This window comes from Sorex araneus, chromosome X (genome assembly GCF_027595985.1).
Source record: "Sorex araneus isolate mSorAra2 chromosome X, mSorAra2.pri, whole genome shotgun sequence".
Lineage (NCBI taxonomy): Eukaryota > Metazoa > Chordata > Mammalia > Eulipotyphla > Soricidae > Sorex > Sorex araneus.
The window spans coordinates 112,834,882-112,860,709 of NC_073313.1; the positions used below are offsets into that span (position 1 = coordinate 112,834,882).

The 25,828-nt window shown below is 36.1% G+C and overlaps 1 protein-coding gene across 2 annotated transcripts in view; it reads left to right on the forward strand.

Annotated features, from left to right (window-relative positions):
- HTR2C (5-hydroxytryptamine receptor 2C) overlaps positions 1 to 25,828 on the forward strand; it is a 260,479-nt gene that overhangs the window by 121,668 nt on the left and 112,983 nt on the right. For both annotated transcript variants that reach the window (XM_004614477.2, XM_055122720.1), the window contains exon 3: positions 19,417 to 19,530. In XM_004614477.2, the coding sequence (XP_004614534.1) occupies positions 19,496 to 19,530 (35 nt within the window). In that variant the 5' untranslated portion in view covers positions 19,417 to 19,495. The remainder of the gene's footprint in view (positions 1 to 19,416; positions 19,531 to 25,828) is intronic.

Genomic DNA, 25,828 nt, shown 5'->3' on the forward strand with positions numbered 1-25,828 from the left:
AAAGTGCTATACTACCACTATTACTGTCATCCCATATTCTTTAAAATCTATGAATTAATGCTCTTGTCAGAAATGCAAAATTAAATCACAGGAATGCAATAAGGAATCATCTGTGGCAGCAACATCTCCCTGGGGCGTGAAAAGATTTTTCAAATCAATATTTCCATTGAAGATCTGTATATACAGATTTTGAAACTATATCTAAAAGTTATTGATTTCTTTTTTGCAATAACAGCTAAAGTTATTGACTTTACCATTGATATTCCCTTAATCGAGTTCACATGTAACAAGATCTCTAACAAAAACATAACTTAGGGATCTGAAGACATAGTACAGCAGGTAATGTGCTTGCTTTGCACATGAACAATTAGAGTTCAATCTCCTGTTTCCCCTATGGTTCCCTGAGCCCTATCAGAAGTAATCTCTGAGTGCAGAGCCAGGGATAAGCCCTGAGCACCACTAGATGTGGCCCCCAAACAAAGAGATAAAACAATTTATAAAACAATAAAAAATAAATACAATTCTATATTCAAACTTATCATTCACTTACTGAATAATCCTTAAGTATTTTCTATGTGGTTGACAACGTGCTAGGTTCCACCATGGTGATAGGCAAATCAGGTTTAGTTTTTTGAGAAAGTCTATTGCATTTAACAATCTACATATGACTCATTACAGGTCCATATAGTTATAGGACATAATCATTGTAAAAAGAAAGTTTAATTTAAATTGGTCGATATAGCTTCTTTAAAATGTAATGAGTAACGGGTTTGAAGGTCACATGCTATTCAAGTTTCTCATAATTTTATTTGTCTATTACAAAATAACCTAAAACTGTTTTAAGTATAGTGGTTAAAAATCACTAATAGTGCTAGAATTGCATGAAGAATTTGTTAAAAAAAAGACAAAGCTTGAAGCAAAACAAAAGCCATCATAAATGTTTCTAAAAGAAAAAAATAGAGTACAGGGGCTGGAGTGATAGCACAGCAGGCAGGGCATTTGCCCTACACGCTGCCAACTCGGGTTTGACTGCCAGCCACCCATATGGTCCCTGGAGCACCAGCAGTAGTAATTCTTGAGTGCATGAGCCAGGAGTAATCCCAATGCAATGCCAGATGTGACCCAAAAAGCAAAAAAAAAAAAGTAGAGTACATTAAAATATACTACTTTAATAGTTTCTACACTGTTGAAAAACTCTCTAAATTTCCCATAATTATAAACGTAAGAACTGAAAGTAAGATTTTTATATCTTTGGATTCCCATACTCTGTGGTCATTCAACTACGATATCTTCCTCTTTCCTTTCTTTCTTTTTTCTTTTGCCCTATATTTTTGCTGAATTCATAAAAGACTTTATTCAAGGAAAAGTAAGGCAGAGAAATACCCAGATTATGGAAGGGTCAGACTGAAGCTATTGATAGCACAGCCGGTAGGGTGTCTGCCTTGCAAGAGGCCGACCAGGGTTTGATTCCTCTGTCCCTCTCTGAGAACCCGGCAAGCTACCGGAGTATCCTGCCCACATGGCAGACCCTGGCAAGCTACCTGTGGCGTATTCATTATGCCAAAAACTGTAAACAAGTCTCATAATGGAGACATTACTGGTGCCCACTCGAGCAAATCAATGAACAATGGGATGACAGTGCTATACTGCTGTGGAAGGGGTGTCCTGAAGAAGGATGCTGGAGAGATTCAGAAGACTTTCTATTTTATACCTTTTTAACAAACGTGGGTAGGTGACCATTTTTTAAATTATGTTTCAAGAATATATGCCATTTAAACAGGGAGTGGATGTTGAAATCATTGTCTTCTAGTGCCCAGATCTTGCAGGGCCTAGAGGCATCCAGGCTCTCAGGCACTGCTCATGTACATTCTCATGACATTCCGTGCAGGGTCGTATCTCCAATCTCACTCTGCTGATTCCCCTTGAATCCTTCTTCCCCTCTTCAACAGAGTACTCTAGCTGTGGCAGGTGACTAGGAACAGAGAAATCATCAGACTCCTTCCTGCTAAACATGGCCGAAGTTTTGTACTAACGACTTTCTATGCACATCTAACTCTGTGGCCTAGATTTAAAAGGAATTATTTGACAATTCAAATGATAAGTGAATTCTTCGTCACTTCAACAGAATCTCCTTAAGACTGGAAGGGTTTTAGAAAGAACAAGGGCCAATTGGTTTAAGAACCAATGGAATTTAATGCTAGTGAGCCAAGAGAAAACCAGCATCCAATTTGCTTTTTCTGGTCTTTCTCTTGGAGTTCTAGTTTTCCTAAAATTGTACCAAAATTATGCTTAATTGAAAACCATATTAGAATAACAGTCTAGGGTTCTAGAGATATTACAGTAGATAGCATGCTTTCCTGGCATGCAGTAGACTGGGACCGATCCCTGGCTCGGAATATGGTCCCTGCTGCCCCACCAGAAGTGATCCATCAGCACAGAGCCAGGAGAAAGCCCCAAGCATGTATACTTGTGGTTCCAAGACCAAAAATGAAATGAAATGAAATAATGCTCTAAGTCTGTTTGCAGTTGGATGAACTACATACTGAAACTAGGCAAAAATTCATACCAGAATTCAAACTTTAGGGAAAAAATAAACCAGAAAGTTCTTCTAAACAAACATATTTAGTTCCCCTTTTCAAGATGCACACAACATAAGTGACCTACTCTGGACATAAAGTGAAAACTACATAACTTTTGTGGGGGAATCATTCCATGTAGTATTGTAGCACTGTAGCACTGTCATCCCGTTGTTCATCAATTTGCTCCAGCGGGCACCAGTAACATCTCCATTATGAGACTTGTTGTTACTGTTTTTGGCATATCGAATATGCCACTGGTAGCTTGCCAGGCTCTGCTGTGCATGAGGGATACTCTTGGTAGCTTACTGGGCTCTCTGAGAGGGACGGAGGAATTGAACCCGGGTCGGCCCCATGCAAGACAATTGCCCTATCCGCTGTGCTATTGCTCCAGATTCCATGTATTTCTATATATTTTTAGTTATGGAAATGTTAATCATATCCAAAAATTTCTTAGCTCTCCTGGTATCATTGTAGGCAAATGAAATGATCAAGAAAGCAACTGTGAGATTTAACATAGTTTTGTGTAAACAACTTCTGTTTGAGAATAGTCCTGCCAGACTATTCCTGCCAGAGATAATTTCTGAAGAGCATATATAATAGAGTCATGTGAGGGCTTTCCGACATCTAGAAATTAATGCAAATTTTACAACAGCAAAGTCTTATATAGTTCTTCGATTCCTTTTATCCCTTTCTTCCTATTTCAGGAGACGTATTTCCTTTTTAAAACATTTGAAGAGCAAGGGAGTCAAGAACACATTCAAAATAGTTTTTTTTGTGTGCTTTTTAGGTCACACCCTGCAATGCACAGGGGTTCCTACTGGCTCTGCTCACAGGAATCACCCCTGTCGGTGCTCAGGGGAACATATGGGATGCTGGGAATAGAACCCTGGTCAGCCGCATACAAGGCAAATGCCCTACCTGCTGTACTATCACTCCAGCCCCTCAAAATAGTTTTCTACTGCATATAATTTTGTAATCTATGACATTTCTTTCATTTATTTCACTTAACGGAAGAATGTGAGCCATCTGTACTAAAAACTATATATAGAATAGTGATACTTTAATCATCTGTGATTGATAGATGTCCATTGCTCTTGGTAAGTTTCAGCATTAAAATTCCAAAAGAACAATTTGTTTCTAATTTGTGCTCTAAGGTAGCAAAGAGCAGAAATTTCCTCCTACCCTCTGGTTTGTTCAAACAATCAAACTGATATCTGAAAGATATCAAGATTAGTGAAATAACTATATAGAATTTACATGATTGTAGAATCCAGAATGAAGTGGAAAACCCCAAGAATTTTATATTTGTGCTAAGAAAATGGATAGGGGGCTGAGCTATTGAGAAGAAAGGAGAAAAATTTAAAAGAGAAGGAAGAAGTAAATCATATGGCAAAAACAGAGGCTCTTGTAACTAAATTTTGGCCCTGTCATATAAAAAGGGTATTTTCTGGAGATGACACTAAAACCTAGTAAACTTTATTCTTCTAGGTAGTTATATTAATGGGAACAGTTATCTTTAAATTCTGTAGACCACAATTGACCTTAGGTTGAATTGGTCATATAAGGGTGACCCTTATACGCCAAAATAATAGATCGTGGAAAATCCTATTATAGACATTTTGGGTATGCATGTCATAACATGCTTAGCTGAATCTTAGGGAAGTATATGCTTCACTAGAACAATTTGGCATGTAGATATTGGATAAGTCATTTATCTCTACTCGATACTTTTTACTCACAAAAGAGAAAGCTGACACACCTCAAGTGTGTCCTTTTAATACTTTCCCTAAGAGTATACTTATCATACATAGATATTGGTAGATGCAATGTTCAGCTTAGAGAGTTTATAGTTTATTACAGTTATCACAGAGTCACTGTGCAGATCAGTTGTACAGCATGAAAAAATGTAGACATTGGAATGAAACAGTTCTGAAAGTAACTCTGGTATGTAGTATTTAAATATCTCAACCTAGATTTAAATATGGTTGTCATGGTAAAAATTAAATAAAACAGGACCAGGGGCTAGAGAGACTGTACAGTATTTGGCATTTACCTTGCACAAAGGCTGACCTGGTTTTATTCCATAGCATGTCATATGGTCCTCTGAGCACCACCAGGAGAAATTCCTGAGTGTAGGGCTAGGAGAAACCCCTGAGCATCCCCTGAGCAATGCCAGGTGTGACCCCCAAACAAAAGCAAACAAATAAGAAGGAGCTAAAATGGATAAGGCACATAATTTGCATAAACTGTCCCTGGTTCAATCCCAGGGACTGCAACTCCCCCACGCATCTCTAGGTATTTCTTTAGACATCTCCTAGCAGAACTAGGGTAACCCAGGTTAATCCCTAGCAATTCAGGGCCCTAGCACTCTATATCCTCAGACACTCACATTGAATCACATTCCTGGTTTGCAAAGAATCATCAGAGGGCCCTTATTGGGCCCCAGAGCACCATTGACAGCACCAAAGAAGGACTGACTAAGAAAAAGAATGTAAAGCATTTCTCACAGGGCCTAGCATATAAAACAAAGTAATACCTGAGGACAACTAATATGCAAATGCTTTTAATGCTTTATTTCATGCTCAGAAATTTCTGTGGGGATTACTCAATTAAGAAAATTCTTATTCTTATTTTAGTATGACAGATGGTGACCTAGTAACAATCCTCAGAGTATATACCCCAACACATATTCAGTAGCATCAACTTTATAAAGTTCTGTTAACTGAAAAAAGATATTATATCTGAATGGAAAACTTAGCTTTAAAAAAGTGTTTAATGTTTAGAAATCCAAGGAAGACGTTAATAGAGAGATATAAGGAATGTGATTGCTGCTTCTCCATCCATCTATGTAAAGTCTGCTTGACATACCATTGTGACAAGTGACCCATTCTCAACAGAGGAAATATTTATCATAAAGTAACAAAGGAAAAAGCATATTCATAATTTCAAACATCCTGTCTGAACAATGAAAATAATGCACTTTGAAATTTGATATAATTATACAAGGCAGAAAATATTCTAGGAATGAGGATATACAAATTAAGAAAAAGTATTCATCAGGAGGTATGATTGTTAGATAAGCATTTGGCCTGTTTCTATAGTTATACTGCTATCTGTCTAGCTTGCAGATGATTTCTTTCAGTGTTAGAATATAGAAGTATTGAACCTCATAGCTTTTTGTGTTTGCTTTTTGGGGGTCCATACCCAGCAGTGCTCATGGATTACTCCTGTTTTTGTGCTCAGAGATAACTACTTATAGGATTGGGAGACCATATGGGGTGCTTGCATTGAACTGGGATCAGTCACATGCAAGGCAAATATTCTACCTGCTGTACTCTAGCTCCAGACCCAGAACTTCAGGGCTTTTGAAATCAGTAGGGAAAGGCTGAGCCAAAGATTTGCCTGCACCTTCTTTAGCTGTGATCCTGATTGGATAATGGGCCCTGCTTTTGTTCTCCTGAGCATTTCTAATACTCACTTCTTAACACAGAGCCATGAGTAACACATGAACACCATTTATTATGGCACAAACACTAGCCCCCAAAATGGAAAGACTGATTCAAGGTACCTCCACAAATTCATCTTTTCTGTGCCAACTTTTATTCCACAGTCCTATATAAATTCCTCTTTCACAGCCAGATATAAAACAACAAATAAATAGTTATGTGGTAAGCTGATGAATAAACCTCCACAAATATTGTCATGAATGAATTGACTACTTTCTACATGAATCTAATTCCTCATATTTGAACCAATTAATTGAATTTCCACTTAGACTATTATCTGTTTTTCTGAATTATGAAAATTTCATAACAATAAATTTCAACTCTAATTTAATTTGGGGCTTTCATATATTTTATTGCTTTTCTATGCATACTATCCTAATTTTGATTGTCATTTTAGTGATTTAAAATAGAATTTAAAACTCGGGAAATGTTTTTAAACAAGTAAGTATATGACAACTAATTTTATTCAGAACTACAATCCAAGAAGATGGTAGAAGTTTGAATCACTGTCACTGTCATCCTGTTGTTCGTACATTTACTCGAGCAGGCACCAGTAATGTCTCTATTACACTCAGCCCTGAATTTTAGCAGCCTTTCCTTATTTGTCTTTCCCAACGATTGGAGGCTCTTTCAGGGTCAAGGGAATGAGACCTATCATTACTGTTTTTGGTATATTGAATACACCACAGGTAGCTTGCCAGGCTCTGCCCATGTGGCGGGCGAGATACTCTCAGTAGCTTGTGGGGCTCTCTGAGAGGTATGTATACATCTTTTACTGTATTTGGGATATGAATACGCCATGGGGAGCTTATAAGGCTCTCCCATGTGGGTAATAGACTCTTGGTAGCTTCTCAGGTTCTCCAAGGAGGAGAACAATTTTGTTAGATGTTGCACAGCTGCAAAGCCCAAAGTGCAGTGGCTGCGCGCTTCTGGGGGCTTGGTTTTATAGTCTCTGGATGTTGGCCATAGGTGGGATTACACGGCACCAGGGGCAGTTTGCAAGTGTGGCTGCCAAGCTACTGGAAAATAGGGGTTCTGGATGGAGAAGGCTCAGTCCCAATTCGATCAGGCTTGGAGGTCTCAGCCCGGGGTCCCCCACACCTGGGTCCCCTGCTGGTCCTTCCATGCATGAGGCTCATACGAACGTGTAGAGAGTGGCTGTGGTTGGTATCCAGAGGTCTTCAACTGTCAAGGCTCTACTTGGGGCAGGGAGGGAAAGACAACACATTCCCTCCAAGGGGTCCCAGTGAAGACAGCCAGGCACAGTGGGCAAGAGACTCTGAGTCACTCCCTTCCAGGAGCTTGGTCTTATAGTCTCTGGATGTTGGCCGTTGGTGAGATTACACAGCACCGAGGGAACCTTGTGAGTGTGGCAACCAAGCTACTGGAAAATGGGGGTTCTGGATGGAGAAGGCTCAGTCTCAATTCAATCAGGCTTGGGGGTCTCAGCCCCAGGTCCCCCACACCTGGGGTCCTCTGCTGGTCCCTTCATGTGTGAGGCTCGTATGAATGTGTGGAGAGTGGCCTTGAGCATGGCTGTGGCTGGGTTCCAGAGTTTGAATAGGTATCGTAAATAATCACAATTATGTTGTCATTAAATTTAGGCATAAAATTGCTTGCTAAATATAACTTGAATAAGTTTTGTTCCTTTCTAAATTTTGTTTTAGGTTTTCAGGGCATAACTGGCTGTGATCAGGGCTTGTTATTGGCTCAATACAGGAATCACTCCTGGTGGTGCTTAGGGGATCAAACCCCAGTCAGCCATTTGAAGACAAGGAGCTTTCTGACTGTACAATCTCTCCAGCCCTTAAATTTTGTTGTTTTGTTTATATGTAGCATGTATGGAGCCCAAGTTTGATCTAAACATTGGACCATCATTGCTCTGAACACTGCTTAGGAATCTTCGCTCCTAAACTCCCCTCCAAAAAAATGAGGATCAGGGACATGGCTCAAACAATACTCACTTGCCAAGCATTCACCAGGCCCTGTGTTCAATCTCTTATACTTTGAAATCTCATGAGCACCTCCTGTTGTGATCCCCAGGAAGACTGTGTCTGAGAACAAGACAGCCAGGTCTGAGCATTGAACTCTCAGCTCCATTTCACTATTACAGGAAGAGACCAAGGTCCACCAAGTACTACTGGCTCTCAACATTGTTGAAAAACTAATTGTTAATGAATGAATACAACTAAAATACTAACTCCTGGAGCTAGAGAAACTGTACAGCTGACTGGGTGTTTACCTCGTTTCAGCCTATCCATTTCAATCCAGGGCACCAAATACGGTCCCTTCAGCAGCAGCATGAATGATTCTTGAGCACAGAGCCAGGAGTAAACTCTCAGTATAGCTGATTTGCTTCCCCGTACCGCCAAAAAAAAAGAATACAAACTCCACATGATGTGAATATAGATATATACCCTATATATATAAACTAGTTTCAAGTGCATAGTAGGCAGTAAACATGGTATTTAATGAGTGAAAAAAACTGATAAATACAGCAACCCTTTGCTTATATTATTTTTCTAAATGTGATTTTTAATCCCCAAAAATGCTATTTTAGAATATTGATTTTTTAACTTTGCTAAGAAAAAATGCTGAACTTATTTAAATCTACAACTACATTATTCTTTAGAATCAATTGCGGGGATTAAATTATGTGAAGCAAATTCTCACTGTGCATAGCACATAATAGGTGGCCATTAAATATTTGTGTTATTTGTGTTTTAAGTACTGATTCTACATGGAAAAAACATGGATCCCAAGGCTGAGGATGTACCTTGGTGGTAAAGATCATGCCTTACAAAAAGAACTGGGATCTATTCATCAGCACTGCAAAAGATAAAATATATATGGTCTGATAACTTTAACCTATAAATTGCTATTTTAAACAAATCAAAACAGGGACTGATATTGAGGCACTGATTCAGTCCTTGTCAACAACAAAATAACTAATGCCCCTCCAGGGCTGCTTCTGGTATACTCAACTATACTAAGGGGACTATGTGATTTCATGGATCAAAGCGTGGTCAATCATAAGCAAGGCATGTGCCTAAACCCTTGTACTCTCTCTACCCTTTAATCAATGCAATTCGTTAAGACTTATATCCAATCATTTATTATTGAGCAGATTTCAAATTAATAGCTACTAGAGAAATTGAAAACTTAAACACAACTACTGCCAGAAAATCTTACTTACAGACAAGTTCTTCTGAATAATTCTATTACTGTGTCACAAAATATGTTAAAGAGCAAATTAGAATAATGTCTCATATTTGCTTTTGGGCCATATTTAGTGAACATAATTAATTCACCTCTCCTGAGAACTTAGGTGAGAGTTCTAAAATCATTTAAGCTGTCTTTCTATGCATAATAGCACTGATTAAAAGACAACAATTAATTATTATTGTGATGTGGCTTGTCCAAGAACTATTTTCCTCAAAATGACGGTTGGAGGGTAGAAGCATACTGTAAGTAGACTATGGAGCAAACATGATGACTGCTTAGTACCTGGATTGCAAAAGATAAGATCCAAAAGGAAAGAGATAGTAAGAGGGAATATGCCTGCCACAGAGGCAAGGGGTGGGAACGGATGGAGGTAGCGGGAGGGATACCTGGCAACCTTGGTGGTGGAGAATGGGCACTGGTGGAGGAATGGGTATTTGAACATTGTATGACTGTAATCACGAAAGTTTGTAAGTCTGTAATGGTATCTCATGGTGATTCATTAAAATGAAATTTTAAAAAAATTTGAAAGAAGAAAAAAATGAGTTAACATAATATCTACTAAGAATAAAATCATCAAGAAGGAAAGGTGCTTAAATAATTTTATAATATTTAGAAAAGCATTTTTATAGTGAAAATATATTCTCATAATTTTTTGCAGCCCTCTCCCTATTCTCATAATGTTAAGAAAGAGCAAAATTATGTTTTGCAGTAGCTGACTTACAGCTGAGAATAAAAATTAGATTGAGCGGGGCTGGAGAGATAGCACAGCGGGTAGGGCGTTTGCCTTGCACGCGGCCGACCCGGGTTCAAATCCCAGCATCCCATATGGTCCCCTGAGCACGGCCAGGGGTAATTCCTGAGTGCAAAGCCAGGAGTAACCCCTGTGCATCGCCAGGTGTGACCCAAAAAGAAAAAAAAAAATTAGATTGAGCATAAAATAATTAAGACATATTTTTAAAGTTAATGTTTTATACACTATATAATTTAACATATTATCTGAATTATAGCAATTGCTTTTGAACATATTGCAATATGTTTTGAACATTATTACAATAATTCTCCATTTACCCATCACTAGATTATTAAGATTTTTCAGGGCTTAATTCATGTACCCATCTTGCTTTATGTCTCAGTCTCTGTTGAATTGTTTTAAGTAATTTTGCTTTATTTCAGGGTAATTTTTTAAAAATATAGCTGTATTCATATGCTTTAATAATATGATACCAAATTTGATGAAATTTTAAAACAATTCATTTATTCCACCTAGTATCTTGGTTCATATTTAACAATTTTTAGTTGACTTCAAAATACTTTTTCTTTATTGCGGGGGTTGGTATATGGGTCAGATCTTGTGATGCTCAGGACCTATTCCTGGCTTGATACTGCAAAATGACCCTGTTGGTCCTGGCGGGTCTGACTATATGTGATATTTTGGATTCTACCATGTGTTGGCCGCATGAAGGACAAGCACTTTACCTCATATACTATCTCTCCAGCCATTAAATGCATTCTTCTTTTTCAAATTTAATTTTAGTTTTGGATGACACTCCAGTAATCCATGTTAATATTTAGCAAAATTTCTTAGAATTAGTCTATATTATTGCATTCATTCTTAATCAAAAACTGTCTATGTCTGTTGCGTGAACATTCGTGCGGTCAGAGGCACTGAGATAAGGCACTCGGAAGAAATGTCTTGACTGGAGGACTAAGGCTCGCTCTGGCTCTTAGCAAAGGCAGAGGGCCTCCTGGACCTCCTTTTATTGATCATGGTACCCCTAAAGGGCGCAATACAGTGATGTCACCAAAGGCATCAAAAGTGTTACAGGAAGAACATTGAGGCAACATTATTTCCTTGTATCTGCAGGCCAGTAATCTAGGCCTCCTATAGAAGATGCAAAACCAAAACTGAAACCTTCCTTGGGCTAAAAGCACTTGGATTTACATCCCAAAGACAAAACTGGGCCTGCACCTGAAATTTACATCCCAAAGACTAGGCTGGGCCAGAGCCTACAATTTACAATCTCAAAGGTCAGGCCTGGCTAACACCATCTGCATGTCAAAGACCAGCCAGGCTTCTGTGAGAGAAGGAAAACTGCTCTTTTCAGTAGACTGAAATTATTTTTCTGAAGGCAGCTTGAAGGGACAAAATGTTCAGCTTCATCCAAACCAGTCAGGACACACGAGAAATCTCGCCCATTTTCATGTTCCTGTCCGTAATACAGTACAGTACACATGGGCTCGCCCTGGTGGCTCAGTCCAGCCCCAACATACGTCTATCATGAAGCATCTTCTACTTCACAACTGGCTTATTCTTTTTCAGATTTGAAGTGATTAACATCTTATTGACTTTTAATATTGGCTAAGTGAATTCTCCTGCTTGAAATATATGAAATAAAATAGTCTATCATTATAAAAGAGCAAAGGAAGTTTAAGCAATCATGAAATAATTTGAATTTATTAAAGTATGGTGCTTTGGAGAGTGACAATGGTTGCATTCACTTCTTAGTACTTTTCATTCTCTACCCTAACACACACAAACACACACGCTATGTGCAAAATGATTTCAGGATCTATATTGGTTTGAGCTTCGTCATGGATTTTACTTTACAATTTCATTTATAGAGAAGGAACTTTTAGAGTGTAACTAGCAGAATTCTTCATAATTTTACTTAGAGAAAAATGAAAATTTGTTATATATAGCATTTTAATCTTATATTTTAGCTTTCATACCCTTAAGCAAAATACAAAATAGGGATTTCTTTTAAAATATTGACATTATTTCATGAAACGGTTTCACAGTTGTTGCAAAACATAGAGTATTTTCAAAAATATCCAATTGAAGTACTGTGTTTCTCCATAAATAAATAAAAAGAAAGGAGATTAAACAGATTTAGTTTATCATTATTTAACACAGGCCATTTTGTAATTTTCTGTCTATACATTGTTCTAGGCATCAGGGCTTAATTAAATAATCTTATTTAAACATTTTTGTTTTTAATTTTTTGTATGTCTATAAAGTTTCCTAGCTCTTAAGGTAAAACATATATTTGGGATTTATTTAAGAAAGTAGGAAGAAGTAATGGGACAAAATATGTGCATTGTTATGGACGATTCTCAAAAAATTAGAAATTGAGCTCCCTTTTGACCCAGCAATGCCACTCCTGGGAATATACCCCAGAGAGGCAAAAAGGTATAGTAGAAATGACATTTGCATCTCTATGTTCATTGCAGCACTGTTTACAATAGCCACAATCTGGAAAAAACCAGAGTGCCCAAAAACAGATGATTGGTTAAAGAAACTCTGGTACATCTACACAATGGAATACTATGCAGCTCTTAGAAAATATGAAGTCATGAAATTTGCATATAAGTGGATCAACATGGAAAGTATCATGTTGAGTGAAATGAGTCAGAAAGAAAGAGACAGACATAGAAAGATTGCACTCATATGTGGAATATAAAGTAGCAGAGAGGAATGAGCTAGCAATGATGCAACTTCTGTCAGAAATCCCTCTGGACTTAGTTACTAAAATACTAAAATACAGAAATCCAAAATCTCATGGCAGGTATTGTGGCCACACGACCTCATATCTCTTCATTCTCAGCAATGGAAAACAAATTATCAAATTCTTCCTTTCCAGCAGATCCGACTCTGGGGAAGGGGGACTCCAAACAATAATAATTTTTTGTTTGAATGCAATCAAAGTAAAGAGATAGTAAGTTAAATGCATCAGCTACACAGGCAAGGTGGGGGGCTGGCGAGGTGGGGGTGTGGGGGAGAGGTTTACTGTGGTTCTTGGTAGTGGAATATGTGCACTGGTGAAGGGATGAGCATTGTGTAATTGAGATTTAAGCCTGAAAGCTTTGTAACTTTCCACATGGTGATTCAATAAAAAAAAAGTGCATTGTTTTATGGTATATATAAGTGTCCTGGTAGAATAGCATTGTCTGTTTGCACTGTTGTCTCGTTCATCGATTTGTTTGAGCGGGCACCAGTAATGTCTCCATTGTGAAACTTGTTGTTACTGTTTTTGGCATATTGAATACACGCCAGGTAGCTTTCCAGGCTCTGCCGCGCAGGCAGGATATTCTCAGTAGCTTGCCAGGCTCTCTGAGAGGGTTGGAGGAATCAAACCTGGGTTGGCCACATGCAAGGCAAATGCCTTACCCGCTGTGCTATTGCTCCAGTCAGACTGATAGAATATTTCAATTTAATTTCTCTTTCACACACCTTCAAAATAAAGAAGCTTATTCAGGTGAATGTCACATCTTACATTTGCATGACAATAAATGGAAGTATAATCTAATTTTCATCAAATTTAACTTTTAGTTGTAACATAGGATAGAATGATGTCAAACAATATGCAGAAAACCAAAGTTTCAACATTTCTGAACCAATAAGGTTAGAGATCCTCTATCACAACTCCTTCATGTTTAAAACTAAGAAAAAAATACTCAAATAGATTCAGTGATATATCATAAATCACATAACGCTGAGTGATAGAGTTATGACCATGTCTTTTATCTCCCATCATTGTTCTTTAAACTTTACCACAAATATTAAATACTGAGGGTATTGGAGGATAATGTAAAGAAATTACATTGTGGATTATATAAATTATTTTAATTTTACTAAGCTTTATTCATAGTATATCTTTATATTGTGATTTTGCATTACTAATCTGTTACTCATAGGCATTGCTGAAGTTTAGTTATTTACTTGCATTTTTATATAATATTATTAAACACTAGCAGGAATTTCTCTTTTTATAGACAGAACAGTGAAACAAGAATAGATTGATAAACTCCGAAGTGTGTTTTGTTTGTTTGTTTCTCTTCCATTTATGTAGGTTATTCTGAAGCTGTGAAAAGAAGTGTTGTAGAGATGAGGAGTTAAGGGTTCATTCAGATGTCCCAGATGTATCCAGGTACTCTGTTATTTGGCAATAATTACATCTGGGCAACTGAGTGAACTTTTCGCTTTTCATAAATCAACGAGAACCCCTACAGCCAGAAGAACTCATTGAATGTAATGACAAGAATTATGATTCTTAACTGAATGAGATGGTTATGAGAATTGTTTATCGAGAGGAGACATTGATATAAATGCAAATATAAACATATAGTTTGCAGATAATTAAACTTTAAGCAAAAGTTAGAGATTTTTTTCCAGATTGTGTAATTCAAATTAATCTAATGGGAGAATTTTAGCTGTTACTATCAGTGATGTTTGTTATGCAGTTAAATTAGTATTATAAAAGAACAATTTTATTGTGATTGAGCAAAACTAGCAAATGCTGGCTAATATTACTAATTTGTTTCAATATTTCAACATATCTAACTGAAAGTGATGGTTACATACATAGGTCCATGTAAAGTATTTCTCTTAGTCACTCTAACCCATTATTTTATTCATGGAGATACATTCTATCTGAAATTGTCCCACATAGTTGTTTAAATGGTTGTCTATATTGCCTGCTGGAATGTAAGTTCCATTATAGCAAGGGTTTTATCTCAATATGGTCAGCACCTGGTCATAAGAATGCTTGTTATGTAATAGGCAAATAATAAATATTTGAATGCATGAAAATATCAGAGTTGGTCCTGAGAACTCTAATTTAGCATATGGTTTCTCATGTTAATTTCCCTTTCAAAATTCCTTCAGCTTACTATGCATAATACTTATGTTTAGAGAATTCGGGGATAGTTCTGTTACCACCCATGGAGAATTTCTGGGCACTCTGCCCACTAAGACAGATTCTCTCAATGTTTGTTACTACTATCATGGAGTGAATTTTTGTTGCTATTTTCACACTGTAAGTTTGGAAGCTGTATGGGCTTTGAAATATTTTAGGTGAATGGAGTAAATATGAAAAAAGCTATATCATATGTATAGTGTAGATTTTATGAGTTGATAGTTAAGTCTAACAGTTATCACTGATGCAAAATAAAAGCGTAAGCACTTAGTAAATACAAATAAGAAGAATGCATTTCATGGTTTATTTTAATCCTAAAAACATGAGAACAATAAAATTTGTGTAGACAACAGCTTGTGCGATTAGATCTTCTAATTGAAGTAGTAGATCTTGAATAGATTTTAATATCAGATCAACAAACTGTCCAAGAGTCATGTCCTTTTAATGGACCAATAAGTTTTGTTTTCAAAATATCACAATTTGGAGAATAAATTATAAACCATCAAAGAGAATTGCATATTCATAACTATTAGTTTTTCCTATGGTACATTTTGAGAAACCATCCGATTTTGGTGGTTCTGTGAATTGCTTCATTCTCAGGCAAGCCAAAGGAAGATGCAGGAAGCAAGTATTTAATATTGCTTTAGCCAATGGAGTAGATGGTTAACTTAATCGAAAACCCATAATTCTCATACAGAGAGACTTTTATGCTGAATATCAAATAACATTTTCTGGCTTATCAGTTTGTTATACACTGGAATTATAAGAACACGAGCAGGCTGTATCGCCCAAAACAAAAATAAAATAAATAAAACCTTCGGTTTTGTCTGCATTGTTTGTTTTTGTTTATATCTCCCAATAGAGAATAATATAGACCCACTCTCACAAGATAAATTTAATATGTATGCAACTAATATGATGTGCCAACCTGGTTTCTCTTTCTCATCTTTGCAGATTATACAAATGAATTTAGTTTCTAGTGTCCTAAAGAGCACAAAATGGCCACATATCTCCTACAACTTATCAGTGCAATTGGCATGAAAATTAAGTATCTGGTAAAAAGAACACAGAAAGCAATGGTCTTCCAAATGAATTGTCACATTATTGTCCAATGATTACAGTAGAGAAACCCTGGCTAAGCTCATACACATGCAAAACTCTTAAAAGATCGTGAAGTAGAAGTGAAAATAAGGATTGTGTACACTGAATAAATATCACAGTTCCTATCACACATTTAGAGCTAGAGGAAACAAAGTACGAAATTACCAAAATCCCAAGTCAAGCCGGAAGTCATATTTCCAAAATCAAAAGTAACTTTCATGGGGCCAGAGACATGGTACAGTAGGTAGGGCACTTCCTTTGCATGCTGCCCACACATTTTGATCCCTGGCACCACATGTAGTCCCCTGTGTCAGTAGGAAGTGATTTGTGAGCACAGAGCCAGTGACCAGATCCTTTGGAAAAACATGTTGTTATTATTATATGTTTTACTTTGCTATATATTTTACATAATTTATTTCAACCATTGTTTATCATTGAAGTCTTTTTTTCCTTTGGGTGAGGACAGGTGCGGCCACACCTGGCTGTGCTCAGGGCTTCCTCCTGATTCTGTGCTCAGGGATCACTCATAGCAGTGCTTGGAGGACCACATGGAGAGTCAGATCAAACCTTGGTCAGCAAAGGAAGTGTGTCACCCACTGAAGCATCACTGCAGCCCCCTGTATATTACTGAACTCTTACCACCAATCTAGAGGAATTTTCTATCAACTTTAATAAAAACAGGATACAAATTTAATAGCAAAAAGAACATTAATTTACTTCTAAAGACATCAGTAATAAATTAGAGATACCTTATAGAATATAGTTTGGGTGGTCACAAGATAATACAATAACTAGGAGTTTTGATCTGTGGCACCACATATGGCACTCTGAGCACTGCTAATGCTGTTCCCTGAGAGGAGCCATAAGTGAGTCCTGAGTGTATGTGTGGACCCCGACAAACACACACACAGACACTTAATTTTATAAAGGGGAGTTACCACCAGTGTTCCAGACTAAGGGGCCATTATGGTAATATTTGACTAGGTGTTTCTGGGCCTGATCATTAGGTGCCCCACGGTGCTGCAAGACCTAATGTACTGATAGCAACCAGAGTTACACCTGGTGGTTCTTAGAGGACTGTTCCATCACAGGGTCCCAAGTATATAAAGCAAGCATTCCACCCTACTGTGCCCTCTACCAGTCCAATATAGAATATACTTTTGTGATTATTACTTTTTCTCAGTTAATTAAAATTTAGAATAATGTATATTTATTGTTTAATTTGTTTATATCCCCATGAAAACATAAATATAAAAGGATAGCATAACAGAATGATTTTATGGAATACTGAAATTTGAGTGTTAATAATGATATTCTACCATGGTTGAAATTTGTATGATATGTTGGTTTAAATAATTATAATATTAAGCTATAGAAAACAACTTCAATTGCCATATTGTAACCTATTGGAAAAAAGTATACATTATTTTAAAAATTAATTATAGTATTGTTTTAAACACTTGGAAAATAAAAGTTGGAAATTTTTTAAAAGTTTTTTTATTGGAAAAGGAAAGGATTTAGGATTTTATCAAGGTCTGAAACCAAAATAGGATACTTTTTTCATTCTTTACCATTTTTCCTGTCAGTTATTCCGATACATACCAGAAAAAGCAATTCATGTGTTGTTTTGAAGAATTTTATGGGATAGAAATGGTTTATTAATATAGTACAGATAATATCACCTTCTCTCTCATACATATTTTGAGTTACTATACACTGTATTAATGTAGTTAAGGGGAGTAAATTTGGAATAAAACTTGTGAACATATAGAAATGGTGAGAACTGAGTGATAAAGAGAATAAATTATATTTATAACTAGAGTGACTAGAAAATAGGAACTGGTTCCTGACTCTTAATTGTTAGCTAATGTAAAAATTTAAAGAAAGCTTTCTTTAAAATTTAACATCTTATTTTATTTTTTAAAAAATTTTTACTAGTGAATCACTGTGAGGTACAGTTACAGACTTACAAACTTTCGTGTTTACATTTCAGTCATGCAGTGGTTAAGTGCCCATCCCTCCACCAGTGCCCTGTGGAAATGCATATTGCTTCATTTCGAAGGAAAAAGATTGAGCAAAATATTTATTCATATAAATGCTGAAAAGTTCATATATTCTTAATTTTCTTATCAAAATACTAATTGTCAACTATGCGTACTTTTGAACAAAGAAATTTAGTAGAAGCCCTATATAAGTTTTCATTAATATATTTTTAATTTAACTTTAATTTACAAAGTTGTTTATAATAATTTCAGAAATTCCCATATCAAATCTTACAACACCATAAATCACAAATGACCCCACACTCCCTTCCACAATCCCAAACTGGATACCTGAAAGAATTTTTAATTCAACTGTGGTTTGGGTTCCATACTTTCAGTGGTGTTGTTTTCTGTATATGCTGGTACATTGCCTCTACACTGCAGACTAGCTCAAGGACCCTGTCCTTTGTCCTTTTCAGACTTTTTTCTCTTCTTTTTTCTCCTCTTCATTTATCTTCTTCCTTGGCATTTTTGTTTCTATATTCTAGAAACTTCCCATCTTGATACCGTCTTTCCCTTGACACGCTATTTTATGTAGCACAGATTAGTGAGAACATTTAGTATTTGTTGTAATTATTCTGGCAAGCTACCCGCGGCGTATTAAATATGCCAAAAACAGTAACAAGTCTCACAATGGAGACGTTACTGGTGTCCACTTGAGCAAATTGATGAGCAACGGGACAACAGTGCAGTGCTACAGTGCTATTATTCTGATTTATTTTACTTAACACGAGATCCTCCAGTTCCATGCAAGTTGCAGCAAATTGCATGATTTCATCATTGCTTGTGACTGTATGGTATTCCGTTATACAAACATACTATATCACAATTCTACAACTTATTTATTTACTCTTCATTTATTGGGCACCTGGGTTGTTTCAGTATTTTGGCTACTGTGCTAAGCAGTGCAATGAACATAGATATGTATATCTTTTCAAATTAACATTGTTGCTTTGGGCTAAGTTACCAAATAGCGGTATTTCTGCATTATATGGAAGCTCTATCCTTAGATATTTTGAGAAATTTACACATCATTTTCCATAAAAGTCTTATATAATTAAAGAATATTTAGGAAGTTTTAGGAAAAGTATGATAGTTGTATATTTGTGAACAAGCAAAATGCCATTTTTTACTATTTTTAGCATATACATGTTTACCTGTTGCCAAAATTTATATTGTCACTTAAGTATATTTAATTTGCTGGATACTATTCAGGTTATTTGGAATCTTGACTAATTTCCTTTTTATTTCTTTTTTCTCTCCCCAGGAAGAATGATACTATGAATCCAATTTATTAATTTGCTCTTATCAATTTTAAATTTGGGTTGTTTAACACTGAAGCAATCATGGTGAACCTGAGGAAAGCGGTGCATTCGTTCCTGTAAGGCTACTATTAATTATTATTTTTAAAACTATAATATATTATGATGGATGGTTCAAAAATTTTTAAAAATCATATGCTCATTGAGTCACAATCTAGATACATGATTTTCATCTGATAGATATGTTTAGGTCTTTCCTATCCAAAAATAATAACTGAGGAAGAATAATAATTGGGATTCAAATTAAACATATGAACTGTTCATAAATACAAGCAAGAAAATTGATAATATTCACATTTGAAAACAATTAAAAAGTTTGTGGCTACTTTCTTGGTAGTTAAATAGTTATTTTCTCTGCTTTCTTTCATGAAATAAAAAACCATGAAAATAAAATGTGTTTATAAGATTCTAGGTTTTATTTTATTTTTTAACTGAGTAAAACGCTAGGCACTTCAAAACCTACTCTCTGATTAATGGGGCATAGATAACAAGATTCAGAGCTCTATAAATTCATATCAGTAATGTTAAAAAGACTTAATTTTCTTTGTTCTAATAGTCTCCTCGAGGACTCCTATAAAAAGCGCACTCAGGAAAAGTTTATAGAATAGTGTAGGCATAATAAATTGGCATTTTGTTTGTTACAGCAACATGCACTGCTATATCCAACAATATGCCAGAGTACACTGTAGTGATAATGCTACCAAGAATGCGTGATTCTAAGTCAACTAGACCAGACAACAGGAAAAGGAAATCATGAAGGACAGTGATGAAAAAGAGCTAGTTAAGTGTGGGAAAATGAAAGGACAAATATTCCTACTGAACATGCCTGTGCGAATTCAGGAAAGAGGCCTTGGTTTCTACCAATATATAACATCACCTGCCTTAAAAAGCAGAAAATTATTCTGCAAAAAATTGAGGAACATCTCTGAATTGTTTTCATTCAGATAACAGAAATAGTGAACAGTTTATCACTTCAACATAAAAACTAAAACTTGATAAATTTAAAACGTAAGGGCTGCGTCGATAGCAGAGCAGATAGGGCATTTACCTTGCATGCAACAAACCCGGGTCCCATTCTCAGTATTCCATGTGGTCCCCTGAGCACTGCCAGGAGTAATTCCTCAGTGCAAAGCCAGGAGTACCCTCCTGTGCATTGCCGGGTGTGAACCAAAAAGCAGAAAAAAATAGTCAGACTTTTACATCAAAAATTCACTTTTAATCTACAAGCATATGTATAATTCTATTTTCATTAAAAAGTGATAGTAAATTATTTGAATTATCCAGGAATTGTGATTTTGTGTACACATTTTGTGTAAATATTTAGTGTACATATTTCATGAACTCAATTAATGATATAAGCTTTAGGAAAAAGACCAAAATTACTACTCTTTTGTAAAAACACATATCTTCTCATTAACATGTAAATATTAGAATTAGTTGCAGTATAGATGTACCAAAGTTTCTTGAGTCAGAAAGAGAGAGACAGACGTAGAAATATTGCACCATCTGTGGAATATAGAATAACAGAGTGGGAGACTAACACCCAAGAATTGTAGAAATAAGTACCAGGAGGTTGACTCCATGGCTTGGAGGCCGGCCTCACATTCTGGGGAAAGGGCAACTCAAAGAAGGGATCACCAACTATAATGTAGTCGAAGGCCATGTGGGGGAAGGGAGTTGCGGGCTGAATGAGGGCTAGAGACTGAGCACAGTGGCCACTCAACACCTTTATTGCAAACCACAACAGTTAATTAGAGAGAGAGAACAGAAGGGACTGCCCTGCCACAGTGGCAGGGTGGGGTGGGGGGAGATGGGATTGGGGAGGGTGGGAGGGAGGCTGGGTTTACTGGTGGTGGAGAATGTCACTGGTGAAGGGATGGGTTCCCGAACTTTGTATGAGGGAAGCATAAGCACAAAAGTGTATAAATCTGTAACTGTACCCTCATGGTGATTCACTAATTAAAAATAAATAAATTTAAAAAAAAAGAATTAGTTGCAGTATACCCAATTCTTGACTACAGAACTAAGAAAAAAGAATATTAATAAAGTTACAAAACGTTGTTCAAAGTAGTACCCATTAATAATTATTTTTTATTTAATTAAATTGAAACCAGGAAACTGAAGTAAATACTCTTTCTTTCTGGATCATTCATATCACCATTATTTTATAATTCACACTAATATATTTAGTTGCTATAAGTTTTCTTAGTATTCAGTATTTTTCTAATGAGTTTTTTAATAGAAATGAAAATATCTGACTAATAGAAGTAGAAAAGATGACACTCTGAAGTACATTTAACCCCAAATTCTAAGATGCTTAAATTATAAAATTCATATTGGACATTGTTTTTCATTATACTCTTGCTTAGGTGCAATTTTTTCCTGCATTTCCCTACCATCTTTAAGAGTAATATGAATGGGAAGTTTTACAGTTTTCTTATACAATTTTAATTTAAACTGCAGAATCCCTTATGATCTTATTATCTAGACATCAGGTAAATTTAATCATAATTTTGTGATTCACATTCAAATATGCAGCATAATATGGTAAGATAAGATGGTTGAAAATTATTTGTTATAATCATCAGTTAATTTAGAGAAGATTTTTTATTCAGGCACTGTGATTTACAATGCTCTTAATTATTGAGCTTTAGGCTTACAATATTTCAAGTCTAAACACACCACCAATGTCAGTGTCCCTCCAACAATATCCCAAGGTTCCCTTCTACCCCTATCTTCTGTCCCTCCTCTCTAGAAAACTTTTTTGGTCTCAATTATTATAGTTTGGGACACATGTTTACAAAATGGTTAACTCTTATGACTTTGATGTATACCTCACATTTACACCACGAAAGACTGTGTCAGACCAGATTTTTTAAATGGCAGAAAAACATTTTCATTTAAAAACCCAGAAAATACTCCAGATTTAAAATTATTGTCAGTGTCTAGTTCTCCATAAGTATGTTATGAAAATAAAAACAGGACTCAAATTCTTCACAAATTTTGTAACACAGGTGTTGGATTATAGTTACCATAAAATATTTAGGGTAAAAAGAATGTAATTGCCAATAATTAATGAGGGCTTATTATGACAATTGTAGTATTTTCATAACTTTACACATACTATGTAATTTTCAAATTTTCATATGGAAGTGATCAACTTTATTGATGAGAAAATGACTTTCTGAGAGGTTAAGAGTTTTTAAAAAATCACTGTAGTCATGTCACCAAGACGGGCCAATAGAAAGTGCCACAAACACGGTAACAAAATAAGCAGTCAGACTGGAGAAATAGTACAGCACTTGCTGTCCATGGGGCTGACAAAAATTTAATTGCCAGCACCCCGTGTGGTCCCCTAACCATGCCAGGTGTAATCCCTGAGGATAGAACCAGGAGTAAGCCCTGAGTATGACCAGGTATGGCCCTAAAACCAATATAAATTAAAAGGAGGAAGTCCCGTTGACCACATAGAAAAGTAAGCCAAGCCTAGAGCACAATTTATGCTGTGTATTTAATTCCTTATATCAGTATTTTTTACCCATTAATTGTATAGGTTTTTAAGGATCATGGACTATTGTAATTTAAGTGTTTGTGTTCCTGAAATGGAACATAGTAAGCATTTGAAAAGTGTTGATTACTTATTTTTATAAAAATTTCTGTTCATGTCTCCCTTTTATACATTGCTTAGAATATCTAATAGCCTTAACTAAAAAGAAAGTAATTTTATGCTGAATATACCCCCCAAACAAATAAATAAATATCTATGATATTAAGTTATACTCCTTATGAAATGGAAAAAATAAAATATCTTTATGATTTCTTTATTAAAGGACATAGAAGCATATTATTGTAAAAAAATAAATTATTTTTACATGGTCTAAATCATTTACATTATGTTTACTCAAAAATTTTAAATGGAAATATATTTTTAAATAAGTTGTTTCAGTTCAGAAAGTATGGAGTATGTGTATATTATTCTAGATATGATATATGACAATAATAAGTATCTAACTTCACTATTGTAAATTTTTCTTGTGATTGATATTAAATAATCAGGTAATTGAGTCACATACATTTTCCTTGTATAAAGATAGTACCAGAGTTTAAGATCTTCTTGCAAGCACCTGACCTCCCCAGTTCAATCCCCAGTCCTCTCTCTCCTCATTACTGACAAGAATGAACCTCAGGCACAGGGACAGGATTAATCCCTAGCCACCACAAGGTGCAGCCCCAAATACACCCTAAATTTGTTCAGAAAACAGACATATTAACAAAAACATTTACATGACTATTTTGTAAACACGTTTGTCAATTTCAGATATTGTAGCATAGTTTCCCTCAGTTCTACGAAGAATCTTGATTGAACTGTCTTGCACGGAAATATATTTAGAATATATTGCACCAGTAAAGAAATTCTCTCCACTATAAATAATATGGGATTCCACGTGGAATCCCATCAACGGCCAGCATTCAGAGACTTAAAAGCAAGCTCCCAGAAGAGAGTGATGCAGAGTCTCTTGCCCAAGTGCCTGACTGTCTTTCCCGGGGCCTCCTCAGAAGGGATGGGCTCCAGCTTCCCTCCTGACCCCGAGCAGAGCTCCCAGCAGCTGAAGACCTCCGGAGCCTATCCACAGTCATGCTCAAGGCCCCTCTCCACACATTCGGACAAGCCTCACGCATGAAGGAACTGGTAGAGTAACCTAGGTGTGCGGGACCCGGGGCTGAGACCTCCAAGGTTTCTGGGATTGAGACTGGGCCTCCTCTGCCCAGATTTCCCATTTCCCAGTAGCTAGGTGGTCACACCCAGGGACTGTCCCCAGCACTGTGGAATCCCATCAATGTGGAATCCCATCAATGGCTAGCATCCAGAGACTTAAAAGCAAGCTCCCGGAAGCACGCGGCTGCTTTGCAAAGTGGCTGCGCGATATCTTAGAGCCTACTTCTCCCTCTGGGAGAAACTGGCAAATACTGGGAGTTTCCTGCCCACATGGAAGAGCAAGGTCCCCACGGTGTATTAATATGCCAAAACCGGTAACAAGCTGGGTCTCATTCCCCTGACCCTGAAAGAGCCTCCAGTACGGCATCGTTGGAAGGACGAGTAGAGAGGCATCTAAAATCTCAGGGCTTGGACGATTGGAGACGTTACTAGACTGCTAGAGAAATTTGACGATCAATAGGATGATGATGATGATGATGATGATGATGATGATGATGATGATGATGATGATGATGATGATGATGATGATAAATAATATTGGGGTTTAACAACTGCTATATATACAGTAGCTGTGGTTTAAATTTATTACTGCTGAACATGGAAAACACATAAGATCCATAGACAATAATCATTGCTTTTAAGCAAGAAAATATGCTTTACTGTATCATTAAGGAAAATAACTGTAAGTTCCATTAAACAATTTGAGAAGCTAAACTTTAAAAGATATTTAATTTATGCAGTACGAGCAATTGCTTATAATTATTAGGGAATATCAATGTAGTGCTTGCAAAACATAACCACTTTCCACCAGTAAAATCTATCAAAACACCATCGTAATAAATGCAAATTTTAAGTGACTTAAATGAGATAGTTTTCAGAACAGGAAAAGAAGCAAATCCACATGAATTATCACTAAATCATTTTCTAGTCTAGAACAAGGTCCAGAAAACACAAGGGAGAAATGGCTAGCATATAAGGAAGAAAGAAAATTTTCAGCAGAAGAAACTGTGCTTGCTTTGTGTGTGTGAGGCCCTATATTCAATTTCTGTCAATGCAGGGAAATGAAAAGTATGGAACAGCATAAGACACTACTCTGCAATTCCGAGAGGAGTTCTATAAATAAATTAACATATGCTATTGTCAAAATTCTCTATACACTTCCAAAACCTTGCCTGGAGTTTGTATGATAGCAATTTGGATTCTGTATGCTTTTAAAGAAAACTCCCCCATCACCCTATCACTTTCTTGTCAACTGTATTTCAGACTATATATTGGAGAAATTATTATTTTAAGTGTAAGAAACAGATAGTTACTATAAAGCTTTCAAAATGCTATATTTCAGGCTACTTGCAAAAAGTAAAAATGCAAAACTCAGGCTTTCAAGTTATTTAAGCACTCTGAGCCTCCATCTCCTCATTCACTTAATGAATATAGATCGGTTCTGATCTCAGGTTGCTGAAACGAAGCCTGACTAGCAATAAACTAGGAACAATAGTATTATCTGAACAGAAAAAAAGATATACTAAGGTTTCAAAGAGTCAAAATTATGACAATAATGTTGGTTGGAGGTAAAGTAAATGTTTTGTAAATGTATTTTATTGAGTATAAACAATATAATTTATGTATAATACATGCTTTAT